Source organism: Chenopodium quinoa, unplaced genomic scaffold, assembly GCF_001683475.1.
Source record: "Chenopodium quinoa cultivar QQ74 unplaced genomic scaffold, ASM168347v1, whole genome shotgun sequence".
NCBI lineage: Eukaryota > Viridiplantae > Streptophyta > Magnoliopsida > Caryophyllales > Amaranthaceae > Chenopodium > Chenopodium quinoa.
Window position 1 is genome coordinate 2,977,758 of NW_018743285.1, and position 19,160 is coordinate 2,996,917.

Sequence of the window (19,160 nt, forward strand, 5' to 3'; positions counted from 1 at the left end):
TAAATAAGATCAATATCAGACATAGATATGTCCAGAATAATATAAGAGATGCTTAGCAATTTAACAATTTTAAGGCCAAAGTACTTGTTTAGACATTAGGTAGTGACAGATGATGAGTATAAGCAAACTAGAGATAAGGAAAGCGATAGACGTTCTCACTTGATGGGTGAAATAATGTGGGCTCTAACGTACATAGCTATTCGTACATGATTTATCAAAGCATATTTGCAAACCTATGAATTAGAGGGGAAATGACAACAAATCCAAGTATCAAGATTCAAGAAGGGACATCTATAGTAAACTGTAAAATTGTATATCTTCAGTATTTATCAAGAATCACAGTTCACTCCTCCAGAAAGGGCTACATGTATGAGGTTTGTTTTCCCCACACCCTATTTCGTCAACAACTTTTGCTGGTATTAGGTGCAGTTTGTAAAAGAGGAGAGGAGAAGAGGTCCTTAGATCAATTATAGCCACATGAATCGCAAACTATTACCAGAACTATACAGCTAAGTATACACACAGACAAGTTCAAAAATTAAGTTTTCTGTAGAGAGTAAAATTCAAACTTTAAGACAACTGAGCTGGGTTTTCATCAATATATTATAATCTCTGGTATTTGACAACAGATACACAGCAGTTGCAGAAATTCAGTAGTATATATATCACCAACTGTGAGTGTATAGCCAATTGGTAAGAGGCCACAATGCAGCAATTGACTTCAAACATAGATTTCTATACAAAGAACAGGGAAATAAATTTAATATAAACATTGCAGGTTGATACTAGAGAGCTAGAAAAAGACATTGAGAATAGCAGAAAACGATCCAGAAATAATAAGATGACAATACAATTATACAAATAGGGAGCCAAGAATGCAAAGACGCTATGTTATGGACAGCAGAAAAATCGAGCAGCAAAATGCACAAAAGTTTCTCCAACTGGTACTGTTATCAGTAACAAAAACAACAGCTGACCTTGAATTTGATCAAATAAGACCAGGTAACAAGAATATTTAAGTAATCCTGTTCTTATATGTCACGATAAATAAGAACAGGAAGTATTCATCATCAAGATGAACTGAACAAGATATAATAGGTTAATTATTGAAACTGCTGGAAGAAGCTACAATATTAACTACGGCTGTTGTCTGGCTCCAAATATTAGTTTATGAGGTAAGACAATTTTTTTTGGAGAGGAATGCGTAGCAAAGAACTCCTTCAAGCTATAACAATTCCACTGGAAATAAATTTTGTCCAGTTATATGCTAAGACAGTTAGCTGGTTGCAAAGTAGATTTAACGAATCTAGAAAATTACTTATTGACTCAGGTGGTATAAGGTGAAATGAGAGTATCACATATCATCAGACTTCCTTCAAAAATTATATGGTGAGTAGACTAAATACTGTCACAGAAATATACATATACATATATATATTCAATGAGCCACCTAATTTAACTCTAAAGCCAGTTATAGCACTCGAACACCGTTACAGGCCTTACAGCAATTGCAACACAGCTAAAATAATAAAATTTAATGTCAAAAAATGCTATAGTTTAAACTTCAAAAAAGTCTTACAGTAATATTAGGCATGCAGCTGAGAAGCATCCATAGTAAATAATGACTGGATGATGGTTAAGCATCCTTATAAGCACTAGAAACTTCCTCAATATCCATCTCAGCCTCATTTGCAAGCACATCATCATCTAAACCATCCAATGTACTCTCTTGCTCTAAGTTAATTTGGAGTCTCTCATCATCAGAATCACTCTTGAACAATTTTTCATCCTCAATATCAGAAAATTCGTCGAAAGAGGCAGCCTTCTTCTTCTTCCCTCTATAACCAATAAGATTCATCACCTTTTCCTTCCAAAGAACCAATGGGCATTTCTCAATCAACTCCGGCACATTATATGCCTCATTCAAAAACACATGAAACCGCTTCCCTCTTTCTGAAACATAAAATATACCAAAATGCTTCAACCTCGTCAACTTCTGTGGCATCACAAGCTCACGTCGAAAATGAGTTAAATGGTCAGTAACCAGCCGCTTCTCAAGTGTAAAACTAAGCAATTCATGCATAACCGCAACTGCTCGTTTATCAAATTCCTGTGATCCGGCTGCAAGCCCTCGAGCATCAGCATAAGGGGATAAATACTCCCTCTTCTGAAAATGCTGAAAATGTCCCACCAAACCTAAACAACTTCTTAAAATTCGGCGGAAACTTCATTGGAAATGCCAATGAAAGCTTCCCTGGAGAATGCAAATTCAACTCATCCCCACTAAATTTTTTCCCTCTTTTCTCCAATTCGTTATTGCCCACTCATTTTTCCAATTCACCAACTCTAAAAACTCATGATCAACACCCCCATCATCTGCCTTAGCCTTAACTAACCTAAAAAGATTAGGATAATTATGCACCCAAATGTTCCTAAAATCAAATGGCAACCAAAATCCCTCCTAAAATGAGCAATCTTATCAATCCGAATTCGCTTATCAATCGACATCATCAAAATCCTAGTAACATACTCAGCTAATTTATCACTATGTGCTTCAATTTCTCTCTCCTCTTCCTCAAGCAAATCCTCAGCTTCTGGGGTCATTCCAACCCACAAAGTCCCTTTACGATCCTTATACACATCAAACAATTTCGGCGATTTTCGAAGAAAATCATATAATTTATGGGGTTTAGGGAGATTAATTTGACGGCGTTCTTGTTCAAGATATCGAATTGAAATTGTTGCGCTACGCGGAAGAGAAACCCACCCAAGACCCGTTCAAGCAACTAAATATGCAATCACATAATTAACAACATAAGAGAGAGAAAGAGAAAATACATTCTTACCCTTGACGCGTGCTTCGCTCGATTCACAAGCTCTTACTTCAAAGCTCGAGCCTCGCAAGTGCGAGGGCCTCCTACGGCTCACACCCTCAACCCGACCCGAACGGTATTAATCCCGAAGGTTAGTCGGGACTTGACCAAACAAAACTAGAGTATTACGAGCTTAAAGGTTTTCTCACTTTTCAAGGAGATGCCTTTTTGAGTTCAACTCAAGTGATTTTTCCCAAACCCAAAATTTGGGTATTTATAAGGAATTGAGACTTGATCTTCCTTCTCCCATCAATGTGGAAGATTTGCATTTTCCTTTATTTTATTTTTATGAAAATAAAATAAAAATGCAATGCAATCAACAAGCTCCAAGTGCCACAAGGAGGGAGAGAGTAGGTGAGGACCACCAAAGGGGGGACCAATTGACCGGCTGATCATGCTACATGGCTGGCTGGCAACCTGCCTTGGCTGCCAAGGCTGCCAGCTGGCGCCTAGCACCAAGGCTGGGCTACCCAGCCAGCACGCCCATGCATGCGTGCAGCTACCAAGCCACGCATGCGGGCTGATGCCTAGGCGCTACTATGTGCGTGTGTTGGGCTGCTGTTATGCGATGCTTAGCACGCATAGCGTGCTGCTGCTTGGTGCCCCAACGCTGGCACGTAAGCACAGCATGCAGCGATGGCTGGCCCAGCTTCGCTAGCAAGCACGCACAGTGTTATGCTCTGTCTGCTTGCGATAGCAAGGCCCAGCAGAAATTACATGTTCAGGTTCAGATTTGATTACCTCCATTAAATGATGGATTTTGGAGAAAATTTTCCATCTTTCTGTGACGATTTCAAGGTCGTGAACTTGCTTCTTTTTGCTCCTGTCTTGTACTCTTTTACTTGTTGTCATTTGACGATTTTGGTGGGTATTTGATGAATTGAGGATACTATAAGAAATTTCATGAAATTTTTTGGTGGGTTTGAGATTTTGGATTAATTTCATTGACATCTTAGAATGAAAGTATGTAAAAACTTCTCTTTTTTCTCTCTTTGAGAGTTTGAGAGGGTTTAAGGGTGTAGGGTTTTAGAGTTTGGAGGATGAAGATGTTGAGAACTAGGAGGAGCATCCATGGTGCGTTTGGTTGAAGGGATAGAAATAAGAGGGATAAGAAAGGAGGATAAAGATAGGGGATTGATAGGTGGGACAAGGATAAATAATTTTTATCCTATGTTTGGTAAGTATAGGAAATAAATTAAGGATAAGTAATAAAATTATAAAAATATCCTTACTAACTTCCACCCTTTCTCCTTACCCTTTCAATTTCATTAAGGGTAATTTGGACCTTTTTAACCCATTTCTTATCCCTCCCCTTTGTATCACTCCCCCTTAGTTATAGAAATGAAGGTCGGGATAAGTGGGTGTTTTAATCCCTAATTCCCTATTTCTAACCCCAAAGACGGATTCAGGGGGTGGCCAGCCCAGGCCATGGCCCGCCCCATGATCCAAAAAATATATAATACAATTAAGTTGCAATTATATTTGTTGAAGATAATTTAGTTGAGTTGGTTGCATTGTTAACCATTGAATGTATGGGTTTAGAGATCAAAACTCATAGCCCACAATTTTTTTGTTTAAAATAAATGTTGTTATACTTCGTATTGATATTTCCACTTATAGCTCAATGATTCCTTTTTCTTTTTGTGTTTTTTAATATCCTTTTTATTAGCCTAAGGAGTTTTACCTCTTATAATAATATCTTATTCTTTGTTGTAGAAATCTAAAAGTTAACTTATAAATATGCTTTAGAGATCCAGTCCGGTCCATATTAAATTCCTAGATTCGTCCTTGCCTAACCCCCTTCTAATCTCCATCCCTCTAAACAAATACTACTTTTCTTCTATCCCTATTTTTTAATCCTTATCTCACCCCTTTTATCCCCCTAAACAAACACCCTCCCGGTGTATAAGCCTAAATTGTACTTTTACTTCATATATTAGATTATCAGGTGTAATTTTGTCATTTTAGCTAATAAAGGAGGGGCAATTTTTCCATTTCAAGCCAATACAAGAGGGGCAGCTTTTCCATTTCATATAATAAATGGGGATAGTTTTGTCATTTCATCTACTTCCTCAGTTTCTTTGTAATTGCAGCACTTGTCTTTCACGCTTGTCGATACATGATTTCAATCGTTAATATCTTTAATTATCAATCTAACATGATTTCAAAATTATAAACATTTGATATTAAAATAGTATAAATCGAGACAAATCTAACAAGATTCCACATGACTATATTTTTGCATAGCTATAAATCATCAAAGTTTGTCAAAGTGAAACACTTGAATAGTGTAAAAGTCAAACTATTGCAACTATTAAAAAACGGAGGAAGTATTTTTTAATAAAAAAAACATAAAAGTGGATTGATTTACAATTTTATTTTATTTTTACGGGAAGAAAAGGGATTTCATTAATAAACAATAGTCAAACGACACTTATATAATTATATATAACTCCTAAGAAATAAAGAATTCCAATACAAATACATAACACCTTAAAACTAGATACATCGTAGATTTGATCAACAATCGCCTTAATAAAAAACTTCATCTGAATTAATACAATCTGTGAGTTTGCACTGATTCGGCTTGAAATCCACTGATGCGTAGTCGTTTGAGTGAAAATACTCATGCGGTCCTCTGAATTCTTGTAGAGATTATGAAACCCTAAATCTCAATTCTCGCCATACAAACATAAAAAGAAAATAAACTCAAGAGAAAAAACATCGTCTCGAGGATGAGATCCATTATTGAAAGCCCCATAAATTTAATTTTTCTCGAAAGAACTATCAAAAGTTTTTCACATTTAAATATTAAAAAAAAAATACAATAATTTTCTTTAATTTGAAGTTTCTTACTCCGTATTAATTGAACCTAAGATAAATGTTTTTTATGATTTACATAAAATTATGCTAAGGTCCTATTCACTCCACCCTTATTAAATAATATCAATAAGAGTAAGGGATAACTTAAGTGGTTAAGGTTTTCCTCCCGATTCTAGGTGATCCTGGAATCGATTCTCATCAATAAAATTAATTTAACTTCGGCAAAAATAAGTGAAGTTTATCATAAATAAATCCATTTCAATAAAAAAAATTAACAAAAAAAATCATAAAAATAAGTTTTAATCAGTAAAAATAAGGAAATTGAAACTAATAATCCCACCTTTGGCTCGCCTTCTAGAAACAGTTCCATCTTTGCGTATTTTGAAAACAATCCCACTTTTATACCCCATATTCTCAAAATAAGTCTTTTACCGATTTGTAAATTTGGTAACCTGTTTTAGAAGGTAATATGACACGTGTCACCTTCTAATTGGGTTTTATATATAATTTTTTTTAAAATAAAGGAATAAATAATAATAATAATAATAATAATAATAATAATAATAATAATAATAATAATAATAATAATAATAATAATAATAATAATACTAATAATAATAATAATATCCCCATTGCGGGCTTGGGGCAGACGATGAACCACCGCCAATTCCGTTCGGTGTTATGCTATAGGCTCATGATACCTCTTTTCGATGAAGGCAGTCTTTGTCCGAGCTGCAATGCCCCTAAGATGGATCAGTGAGGAGATCATGCTGTCCATTGCTCTAGTGAAGTGGGTGTGAAGTTCAGACACGATTTGGTGCGTGATACTCTTTTTGACATATGCTCCAAAGTTGGGATTGCGGCGCGCAAGGAGGCTCCCATGGGCTTCCTTTCTGAGGATGGGAAGGATCTCAGACCTGCGGATCTTTTATTGGTTAATTGGTATCGGGGCAAAGATGTTTGTTTGGACGTTACTGGCATTTCTCTCTTTGTAGGCATGGGTTAGAGTTCTTGGGCTCCTGGGTTAGCCTTGAATTGTGCTGTGGAAAAGAAAAAGAAGTACGCGTCAAAATGCGAGGAGAATGGGTACAAGTTCATCCCTTTTGCTTTCTCTACGTTTGGAGAATTAGAGGAGGAGGCTCTGGGTACTCTCTCACGTATCAAATCTCTTGCTATTAGCCATTGTAACAATGCTAGGATTGGCGATTTTTTATTTCATCGTTTGAGCTTTTGCATTCAGAAAGGGGTGGGAGCTCAACTTGTTTCTAGACTCCCATCCAACTTCGTGTAATTTGCTGCCTCTTTTAATAACAATAATAATAATAATAATAATAATAATAATAATAATAATAATATTCATACTAATAATAATAATAATAATAATAATAATAATATTCATACTAATAATAATAATAATAACCCTCCTTCTTCCTTTCCTTGCCGGAGTAAACGCCTTGTCGAAGCAGCCACCCGATGACCAGCCGGACCCAGCCACTCGCCGAAACAGCCGAACCCAACCAATCGTCGAAACAACCAGAACCAGCCACCGATTCCGTCCCTTGCTAGACCTTCCCTCTCCCGTCGGACCAGCAACCCGCCGGATCAGCCTAACCCAGGCACCTATTGGAATTCCCCTTTGCTTATTTCCTTTCATGCCGGACGCCGGTTTCACCAAAACCATTGTAAAGCCATTCACCATTTCTGACATCCGTATAATACCTAACTCCACACGCCACCAGCCACCAAATTAAAACCGACAACGCACCTCACCAGCGGCGCCGCTCCACCACTCATTCAACCCAAAAATAATCCCAACAACCACCAATTCAAACAAAAATAGCGCCCAGAATTCGCAATACAACCCACAAATCAGCCCAAAGCCATTGTGGTTGGGTGTTGCGGAGAAGGGTTGTGGTTCGATGGTGCCAGAATTGGCTGCGGTGAGGAGGTGGCTGGAGTTGCGGCTAAGCGGTTGTTGAGGGAAGGTGGAGATGGCTGGCTGGTTGCAGTTTGTTGCAACGGGCTGGTCAGGTGGTTGTTGCGGTGGGGAGCAGGGGAGTAGGCGAAGGTTGGGGCTGTTGTGTAAGGGTGTGAGAATTAGGGGTTGGAGATGGTCATGCGATTGCTGGAATTTGTACAGTATGAGAGATTGCTTTTGGCGATGTGGCTGATTGGATTTGTAATGGTTGGAAGTGGAACATGGTAGCCCCTTTGAGTTTCGGAATGGGGGTCAATTCGGTGGTGATGTGGTGGTTAGGGCTAATTTAGTTCAGAGGTAGGGGTGGTACCCATGGTGGTGATGGAGGGGTTGCCATGAAAGAAGGTGATAAGGTGGGAAGAGATAGATTAAAGAAAAAAAAAAACAAAAAATTTACCTGTTAAAACGATTGCAAGTAGAAAGGTTCATTTTGAGAATATGGGGTATAAAGGTGAAATTATTTCCAAAATACGTAAAGGTGGGATTATTTTGAGAAGATGAGCCAAAGGTGGGATTATTAGTTTTAATTTTTGTTAAAAATAATTTAAATTCAACAAAATTAAGGTGAAGAAAACAGTCCCTAAAATCAAATTTCCTCTAAAGAACTTTAAATTTTAAAACTCTCTTATTAAAGGAAAATTTGAAAATAATCACTTTTAAAAAAAAACAACCTTACCTCTTACTTTTTTGTATTACCACACGGTTTTTGTTTTATAGCATGCAAACCGAAGCATGTTGCTTTTTTTTTACACTTCCAAACTTAATTCTTACATATTGGTAACTAAAAATATTAGTGATTGAAACTATACACTGACAACTGACAAGCATAAATAAAAAATTATTGCAATAAAAAATTAGTAGCGATTGCCAAGTTTCGTAGACGGCCATCATAAGAGAGGCACCATCGTCCATTGAACCACTGAATATTGAATACATAGCCACTATTAGTGGTTTGATCAAAAGAAATCTCCATATAAATACCTTAAACTTCTAGCTTCAAGATAGCTCACAAACTCTAGAATACACAGATAGATATCACATTGGATTGTCCATTACAACACTGCTACATTTACGAGGTGTGTAACTTAAGTACACGAAACAAGCATACAATAGTATTACTTTGATTGAGTGGGATTGCGCAAACCCCATCTTAACAAAACACCTCACTTTTTATTTATGCCACACGAAATGCTATCACTATGTAGATTACTTCTCTTCAACCTTGAAATGGAATACCCCGAGCATAAGAAATACCAACACCGTTAATGACAACAACAATGATACACTGCTGTAAGGAAATCTGAATGAAATACTTCGGTCCAGTAGGAAAACTAGTCGAGCAAGCAAATTCTCACTCATGCATAGGGCAAGCGCAGTTCTCCTTGCCTAGCTCAGATGCAAGACATGGAATTTGGTTGCCCCCATCTTTGTACCAAGTTGAACGTTTCTCAACTAGCTCATCAAGGAAAGTATCGAGTTTCTCTATTGTAACACTAGGCATCACAACCACATGAGCTATGCTTCCTTGGCAAGCCAGCTGCCAACGTCGGATAAACTCCTCATCGTGAGGACGCTCAAACACCACCGTGCTGCTTAGTTCATTGAGCATGGCACTAATTCCAGCATCTCTAAGCCGGTCTTTAAGGTAGTGGGCATTGCGGAGGCACTTTTGAACCTCTTTCTGGAAACCACGATATCCTTTTCTGTTCAAGGTATACCATAGAAATAGAGGAGCATGGCCATTCCTGCTCCCCATGATTGTAGCATCCCTTGAAGCAAGATACTCCACGTTACTAGACAGAGTATTGATGTGCTCCATCCTTGTTATCTGAACACCACAGGGCATTGGGCACCCCACAAATTTGTGGCCAGATACACTGACACTACCAATGGGCTTCTTGAATGTAACTTGAGGTGCCTGCATAGTGTAATACTCGTGAGCAGTAGCACAAAATATGTAATAATAATAGCTCAAAAATCAACTTGCACAATAGCTTGACACAACCTAGCATGTAAGACAATTGGACAGTTCTCCAAAATAGTTTGTATTAATGTAGCTGCTTTTGAGAGGAAGAACGTGTAAGACAATTGGACAACTCCTTGAACAAGCAAATCTTGTTCCAATTTTTTGGACAAAGTGTGATGGAAAATGAACAACCCCAAGGACCACAAAGATCAACAATGCAACACCCTGGTACAGACATGAACCTAAAAAGATGGAGCCACCAGCTTCTACCAATTTGGCCAACATCTTTACCAAGCAGCCAGCCATATCATAATGAGAACCCAGACCCATAACTTCGGGTGTGTTATGTTTGCGCAACTGATTTTAGCTTGTTTCAAACAAAACAAGTAATAAGAAATTCAAACAAGCTTCTAAGTTTAGACAAGTTCATAAGTTCAGATCAAGTGTAAGGAAAAGTGTTCAAATAAAACAAGAATAGACAAAATAAGTTTAGATAATTAAGGTTGAATAGAACACATCCTACGTTTAGATATGTCAAAGTAAGCTGAAGAGAACACATCCTTAATTACTAATGCAACCAGCAGTTTCACCAAGACTTTGTCAACAGCAAAAAGAAAAAAAAATACCAAGACAATACATGGTTGACGGTACCAACTACCAAGTGTCTAAAAACTGAATGCTCAGATGTCACCACTTTTTTGTGACGTGGACAAACGTCTCTAAGATAGCTTTTTTTTTTTTTTTTTTCTCTTTAACAAATGGTAAAAATAATGATAAGTACTTACTTGAGTAACAAATGGTAACATAAGACCAAACAAGGCTCCATCACAGTGGATATAGAACCGATTGTGGGGGAAGCCACATTCTTCAAGAGTCCGTATCACAAGATCAAGATCATCAACAGCTCCTTTTACAGTAGTTCCTGCAATAAAAGTAACATATTAGAGTATTAGACACAGAAAGGTGTCAAGCATGTTAATTTTGTAATTTAAGGAAAAAGTTTTACTCACAAAAGATATCAAAGTTTTTTTTTTTTTTTTTTTCTTTTTTTGGTGGGTAGGTGGGTGTGTGTAAAAAGGGTTTGATAAATACCTAATGGCTACGTTATGTATTAAAATGACCAATAAGGACATTGGAAAAATTATTTCTAGGAAAATTATCTAGAAATCTTGTTAAACAATTAGAAAAAGCTCCTCTAAACATCTTTTTCAAATTTATCCTTTTGGGCTCAAACCTCTCTCCTAATTTTCTCTCAACCAAACACTCCCATTAAAGATTTGATAAAATCAAACCTCTCTTTAATATCTATATTTGGCCCTATAAAATTATAAATAGACAAAATTAATAAAAAAATAATCTCCAAAACTAACAAGTTCAAAATTTTCAGGAGGCAAAGTAAAAAGGATTTACCTATGTTGACATTGATGATGGCTGGTTTATCCTTGTTCTGGAGAAGCTTGGCTCTGAAATCAGCACAATCAACTTCTCCGGATGATAACGTCTCAATCTTAACACAATCCATCCTATACATGCGTGCAGCTTTGAAGATTGAGTAGTGTGACTCTTTCGAGGCATATAAAACGCCATCAGGAAACACTTCTCTCCTGAAAATTCATAAACCAGCAGAGAATTAAAAGACCATGACCACCCCTCAAGTGTTCCATAATAGATTAATGGGCGTTAAGTATACTTACCCCACAAGGATGCCATGAAGGTTTCCTTCTGTCCCACAGTTTGTAATATATCCCCAGTACTGGTCCTTCTCAATCTCCCAAAGACGGGCAAACCAATCTAAAACACCCACTTCAAATTGCCTGGAATGCACACCATAATTGCTCTCAATAAATGGATCACCGAGGTTGTTTATTGAAAAATGTTGCAATTGACTCAAAGCGCCATAATCAAAGTCCAAGTTGTAAGGATATCCTGCAACAAGGTGAAGCAGCCACATCACAACAGTGCATGCATACAATTAAAAAGAAGCCCAACAATATAAATCAAGTATTTCAATGTCAGTATTGGAAGCAAGGGCAGGCTGGGGCAAGGAACCATACTATCCACCTCCATATAATTTATTGTACTATAAGGTATTCGATCAGTAAATGCAGCCCAACACATATTAAGGGAAAGCCTTAAGACTTTGTTGTCGAGCCATAACCAAAATCCTCGGTTTCATATATCTCAGACCACAAAATTCTTCAGGCAAATCATGCCTTCTCCTTGATAGATAAATAATAGTAAGGATATCAAAATTATAGTCGTCTGACAAAGAATAGGCTAAGAAGAAAGCTGAGGAGAAAGGAGTGCATAAGAAAGGATAGACTATTAGGAAATGTTTTATTCTGTATTTAACTTTTACAATTACCTTCTGTTTCATATACAGCTTTTCTTTTATAATCGTTTGTTCATACTTCAGTCAATATTCTGTTTAACTTTTGTTCTCATTCTCAACTTTTTTTGGCGGTTAGAATTCATATTGTGTTTGTAAAAAAGTTATAATTGTTTTTACCACATAAAAAAAGTTGCATCAAATCGAAGACTCGTGTATCTTTATATCTGTACCTTCTAATCGTAATACCAACAGTTTCCCTCTCTTGGTTAGAAAAACTAAGATAAAATAAAAATTAAGCACTGTCTAACAAATGCAAGCTAAATTCATCCATCAATATGGAGCATAGAACATTGCAGCGTATAGAACAAGTACAACCTCAGTTGGTGAGCATGTAGGCCTGATATACAAAGGTATAACCGTAAAAGGAACAACGATCCACTTAAAATCTCAGCTTTCCAATACTTTAAACATGTCAGCGTTTCCATCTTCAGAAAAACATGTCTTTCCAGAAAAGAAGATTACAAACAAACATGATTTCTGCCACTCTAAAAGTTAAGATGATATTAATAGCCCTTCATTAGATTGATCAATTAATAAGGTTGGTAGACCCTAATTTCAGGCTACCCAAAAGTTAAGAAAAAAAGACATCCAGAAAATATGTATACTCCATTTATGTGATCTCAAAATGATACGTATGGCATTTATTGTCCAAGGTTCAACAGGTAAATGATGTAGAATATTTAGAAGACACAACTATCTCCATCGTGATTGAGAAATCTAGCACAAAACAACCATGGAGTTGTTGTCTTGTGGATCATACTACATAACTTACAGGAACCACACAATTGGACAGCTCACTAGTTACTATTTCTCCAAATGTTCAATGATAAAGTGGTGGTCCCTATAAAAATTACAAACTTAATTTTTTTTTTTTTTTTTTAAAAGTAGGAAAATGACTACCACTAATAGACCATACTTTTGCAGTAAATGGCTAAAAAAGAGAAAAGTGCAACACTTCCCCCTGATTTCGATGATTTTGATCTTCATAAATCTAAAGAATCTTTCATTTTTAATACTTGTATGAAATAGAACCCTCTTATGCAGAACTACATCAACATGCTAAACAACTTAGAAGCATGACACCAGAACTGATATCATATGATCTTAGAGTTAGCAGCTTGGCACCCTATGCCCCTATGGTATCGATCCCCTTGACCTTTCCCAGATCACAAATAGTAAATTTCTCCACCAAAGGATCTCCACAAAAGTTATTTCTTCCTATTACTCATTATAAATTAATCAAGATCTTTTGATCAAAGAGGACAAAGACGACCCATTAAGCTGCAAAGCCTGCAATAACCCCCTCCCCTCTTCCCCCAATTAAAAAACAAAAAAGAAAGAAAACAAAATATTAAATATTATTACATAAAAAAATTACAAAAAAAACAGTAAAGAGCAAATATCACTATATTCTACCATGTAAGCAACCTATTCAAGTGTGGCAAAGACTTAATTCTAGACTTTCTAGTATTAAGTCCAAAAGTGTTACTAGTTTTTCATATTGCAATAGAACTATCAGGTGAAATTTCACAGAAAAAGGAAAAACTATTTAAACTCACCATGACTGTGATGGCAGTCACAAAGAGCATTAGCAGCAGTATAATTACTATAGTTGTAATTCATAGTCTACAGAAAATACAGAAGTCAATTACTAGAACAACAAACCACTTATCTGTCCAAATAATCATCACAAAGCTTTGTTTTTCGCTACAAAGTACTCCGTACTATATAATAAAGATTATCTGATGCAAAAAATCCCAAATTTCCCCGGAATCTAATGACTTAACTTCATACTCGCAACTCTTTTAATAAAAAAACTAAATTGACACTAATCGTCTAATCCCATTATCTCAAATTCTCAATACATAAAAATGCCAACCAAAAGCTTCAAAGCTTGAGGGGCATATCAACTATCAAGTGCAAATTCATAATCAAACCGAAATCACTATTCAGTGAGGTAATAAAATATACTTGTACAATCTACCTTTATAATAAACATTCATCATTATTAAATATAAAATAGTAACATGTAAATCAAGAAAATTAACTGAATGGAGTTCCAAAAGCTTGAAAAAAATCAAATCAAACAAGAAAGCAAAATCTAAGTTACATATAAATAAACAGTCATCGTTATTATATACAATAATCAAGAAATTAACTGAATGGAGCTACAAAAGCTTGAAAAATCTATAAAAACAAGAAAAACAAAATCTAAGTTACATTTAAATAAACAATCATCATTAATAAATATACAATAGAAACAAATTAATCAAAAAAAATTAACTGAATGAAGCTCCCAAAAGCTTGAAAAATCAAATAAAACAAGAAAACAAAGGAAATGATCATTACCCAAATGATGTTTAGTCCTCTCAACCAAACTTTGCCTGTATCTAGCCAAAACACCAGCCATATACGCCTCCTTATCGCCAGTAACCCCGTCATTATCTTCGGGTTCGGTAATATCAAAACAAGACGAGTGAATATTCCGACCCAAAACTATCTCTCTCTTACCATTTTCACCAGTCTTGATCTTCTTCACAACCCCATTTTCGCCATTACAAACAACTGGCGGAATCGACTCTAAAACCACTGCCATCGGATCCAAATCCTTTCGGTTCAACAAAGCAACAACATCATGGTTCAATTCTTCGGGTAATGTTAATCCCGCCATTTTCAAGTAATAAATTGGGATTTCCAAAACCCTAATTTTTCGATTGAACCTGAAATTAGGTCTGAAAGTTTCAACAAATTGAAGTCAGATTAAGATCATGAAAATCAATAACAATAATTAATTTAAAATTAACAGATTGATGACATTTTTTAATTTTTAATTGATTAAGATTGTGGAAGTAAATGATGACCTGCGAAAATAGAGGAAAAGTTGATCCGAAATGGCAGGAGAGAGAAAGAAGAGAGAGATTTTCTGGAAATGTTTGGATCTAAAGAACGAGGTGAAGGTGAAGGTGAAGGTGAAGAATAGCGTGGAGTTGTATATATATAGTGTGCGAGTACGAGTATCCCAATAACTGGAATCTCACTGTCTTATAGGAGTTGCATATGTTACTTGTCCATGTTGCATTTATCAATTGCAATTTGCTGCATAAATTAACTAACTAGTCGGTACTCCGATAGGTCATTAGAAAGGGTACATATTAGCAGAGGTGTTAAAAACTGATCCGGTTAGACTTAATCTAAAAGTAATCTAATTTAGATTTTAATTTTAATGAGCATAATGATATAGAATGACTTCAGATAAAGCTAGACTCGTCCGAATGATCTAATCACCGAATTGACACCTCGAGCACTGAGATTATTATACATCCGATGTATACAAAGTTTTCAAATTGGATATGTAGTGTGGATTTGGATCGGATACGAACGGCTTAGGTTGCATCATAATCAGATAATGTTGGGCTGTTTTTTAAAATTAGGTCAATTTGAATCTGTTCGGGTCACTTTAGTTTTGGGTCATTCTAACAAGCTATACAGCGAATGAGTTCTAATCAAGGATGTTTACTACAGTCACTTATCAATAACATGTACTAAATCAAACACCATAAATGACACGTGTCACTTCCTAGTGCTGTTTTTTTCCTCCAAAGACACCTTTTTTTTTTCCTTTTTCTTTTCGTCAAATATTCTTAAAGTTATATTTATCATATTATTACAATATAATCTTTCTATTCGAAACCCTAGATTTTTTATTTGAGGGTTTAGGGTTTCGAGTGGTGGTTTAAGGGGAGGAAACGGGGTGGAGATGGCAAGGGTAGGGCGAATCGTGTTCGCCAGGGAGGGGGTTTTGGCACCGGCCGGTGGGGAGGAAGAGTTTTTCGAAGGGAGAGGAGGGGGTTTTAGGGAGGGGGAAGGTGGTTCAGGGGAAGGGGTCGAGGTGGGGTGTCATCAGCGCGAGGCCTTACCATACCACTTAGCTCAAGCCAGTCTAAGTGATTGGCTGAATACCGAGAATAGAGTCTCCTCTTGGGGTTTCTCCCGGATGGGGGGCAACACCTACGTGAGTAAGAAGAGTGGTGCTCTTCTAGAGAGAACAAGTATGGTTCTTTTGAAGTACTCATTAGTTCACAATAGTAGCCAAAATTTGCGAAGTTGCTTAAGCTCTAAAGTCAAGGTATGTGTTTACAAGGTCCCTTCCTCGCTCCTAGGAGTTAAAATCTTAGGATACTCACTAGGGAGTGTTGAAAACCTTGTGCACTAATGTGTTAGTTGAAATCTTCAGATACTAGCATTTAAGTACTGAGACTTTCATTTAATGTTCAGATTTCATGTTGTTAATCCGCTTGCATTAGTGGGGGATTGTTGGAAATGGTAATGCAATCGGATCAATTGCAAAGCCTTGACGACCCGCACTCGTGGGGGATTAAACAATGCTGTTCCAAGGAGTACTCGCGCCCGGTCGGGCAGGCGTTGCCCTACCGGGCGATTCTGGCTGTAGGAATTGGTCGCTCTCTCGCGCCCGGTAGGGCGGTGGTTCGCCCGACCGAGCGGCGGGACCTATTTCTGACGAGCCCGGCAAGGCGGTGTCTGCCTGGTTGCTTGCCCCGGTGGAGTGTTTGAGATCGCCCAACTGGGCGCAACACCTATCTCGCGCCCGGACGAGTGGCCAACTACCCGACCAGGCCCGCCTGTTTCCTAAGCTTGTTTTGCTTATTTGTTTCCTATTTTCGAGATACATATAAATGCGAGTATTATCTCTCTTTTGATTAATTCATTCACGAAACCAAAAACACAAACCTACCCTTTGAGATCTGAACAATTCTTGAGCAATTTCAACCTTCGAGTTCGGGTACACAGATTGGGGAGGTCGTTGTGTAAAACTTGGGGGGCGTGCGTCACTAGGATATCTGTACCGGTGGTGGCATGTTTTGCTTCTAAGGCAGTGGGCTCCAAACCACGGCACAACCGAAGGAGGACGGATCTTGATTAGTTGTAACGGTATTTCTTGTTTTTGTTCTTGATTTCAACAGGTTATTTTCCAACATAAATTATAATATAAAATATGGTCAAAGTTATTTTATTTTGACCACATGAATAATAAGTGGGTCAAATTTTCAGAAACAGAGGTATTACTGATTATAATGTGAAGCAATCTTTTAAAGACAACTACTTTTATATATGGGACAGTTTTTTATGGACAGTATAAATTTCTCACGTTGTAATTCTTGTAATACTCACCTCAACTTTTCCTACAATAGGAACAAAGGAGGTATTACTTAATCAAACTATTTTTGTAAAAGTCTTTTCTCCTAGACCCCTACCATGATGATTGACAAGTTAACGTATTAGTTTGTGGATAAGAAGTCTTGCCCAAACTTTATTTACAAGGCATTTGCTAAAGTTTACTACTAATGTTGGCTTATGATTTATGAAAAAGAAAGGGAGAAAAGAGAATGCTACCATGTTATGCGTCTTTGTTCTACTTTATATCTTTGATTTCTAGCTACTCACTCTCACTAATCAAATACGTAGAAGACAAGAAAAAAAAAAAAAGAATAAAGAAGAAAAAAATAAAGGACAAGTATCATCTATTTTATGTGTCTCAATCCGAATTAATAAATAAGTAAATTTTAGCAAAAAATAAGTTTAATTGAGCAAAAATAAGTTAAGTTCGAATAAAATAAGTTGTAATCAGTAAAACTTAAAAATATAAAAGAACAAATATAATAGTAAATCAGTAAAAAAAAAAAGTTTTAATTTGCTAAAATAACTTAAGTTCAATAATAATAATTTTTATCAGTAAAACTAAGTTCATAAACATAAATTAATTTCAGTAAAAATAATTTTAATTTAATAAAAAACAATTTAAGTTTAGTGAAGTAAATAATGTAGTGATAGGTATATTTTATCATTGTATTTTATAATTTTTATTTATTTCATCTAGTATTACTCACATATAACTAAATTTGGGATTAATGACCAAATATAGTTAAAAAAAAAAAAATTCCATAATGCAAGCAAAGTAGCAATTATTATTTTTATTTTTTAATTATTGTTCTTGTATTAAATAGGGTAACATTGTCTCTAAATGACTTATATCGTTATATGAAGACACGAAGTTTGTGTGGCTTGCTGGTAAATTAGGTCGGGATGAGTTACGAGTGTTATGTTCCATGGCATGGTCCCTTTGGTTTTGCAGGAACAAGTTGGTTCATGAGGGTTTGTCTCTAAATGCTTTTCAGACGGTTGCCAGCTATGTAAAGCTTGTTGCAGACTATTGTATGTATTCCAATAAAGTGTACTGCGGCCATCCTCGATGTGCAAGTCTTTCTTCAACAGCGTGGCAACGTCCCTCAAAAGGTTTTATAAAGGTAAATGTGGTTGTTTTTGTAGCTACTTCCTATATGGGGTTGGGAGCAGTGGCGAGAAACCATCGGGGAGAGCTCGTTTAAGCTGCAATTAGAAGATTTGAGGGTGTGTGGGAGGTAGAGTGTGCTGAGGCAGCAGCTGTGTGTTTTGGGCTCTTGGTGGCTAGGCACTTGGGTGTGACAAGGTGTGGCTGGAAGGTGATTCTTCTTCTGTTTGTACTTTAATAAAAAAACGGCTTCAGAGATTGCTCGCCAATTTGGTTAATTTATGATGATATTAACATTTTATCTAAGTGTTTTAATGCTTTTATTTCTTCTCATATTAAAAGGGCAGGTAATACATTAGCTCAGCTTGTAGCAAGATGGGATACTCGTGGTTGCTCTGAAGTTGTTTGTATGAGTCCGTTCTCACATAGTCTTGTACTTTTAGTGGATTCAGATTGCCTAATATTTTCCTAAAAAAAAGAAAGACACGAAGTGATATTTTATGGAAAATCCATCACACAATTATTATTATTTTTTGTTGGCATACAAATCTATCACACTAAGTGCTTGTTGTCTAGTCTAATTCATTGATGATTTTAACATTTCTTTTACTTACGTGCTCCACACCTCTCATTCGCGTTTTCGTTTCTTTTTTGTATTATTAAATTCTAGATGTTTCGTTTATGTGACGTTTTGTTTTAAAAATTTCGCTACTAATACTCTCTCTGTTTCATATTATTAATTTTTTAATTTTGACATATCACTTTTAAAGTCAACACACCAACTCTAACATGTATAAGAACTAATTTTTGCAAACTTGGCA

General features: G+C 36.3%; 1 protein-coding gene and 1 pseudogene across 1 annotated transcript; both read right to left on the minus strand.

Annotated features, from left to right (window-relative positions):
- Positions 1 to 1,307: 1,307 nt before the first annotated feature.
- Positions 1,308 to 4,097, minus strand: LOC110735738 (annotated as a pseudogene).
- A 4,404-nt stretch (positions 4,098 to 8,501) lies between these two features.
- Positions 8,502 to 15,069, minus strand: LOC110735739 (serine decarboxylase-like). The gene is made up of 6 exons (XM_021915918.1): positions 14,894 to 15,069; positions 14,382 to 14,764; positions 11,335 to 11,566; positions 11,051 to 11,244; positions 10,426 to 10,562; positions 8,502 to 9,592 (listed from the first exon to the last, which is right to left on the minus strand). The coding sequence occupies exons 2-6, from the start codon at positions 14,701 to 14,703 to the stop codon at positions 9,026 to 9,028; spliced, it is 1,452 nt and encodes a 483-aa protein (XP_021771610.1). The 5' UTR covers positions 14,704 to 14,764; positions 14,894 to 15,069; the 3' UTR covers positions 8,502 to 9,025.
- Between the last annotated feature and the right edge of the window lie 4,091 nt (positions 15,070 to 19,160).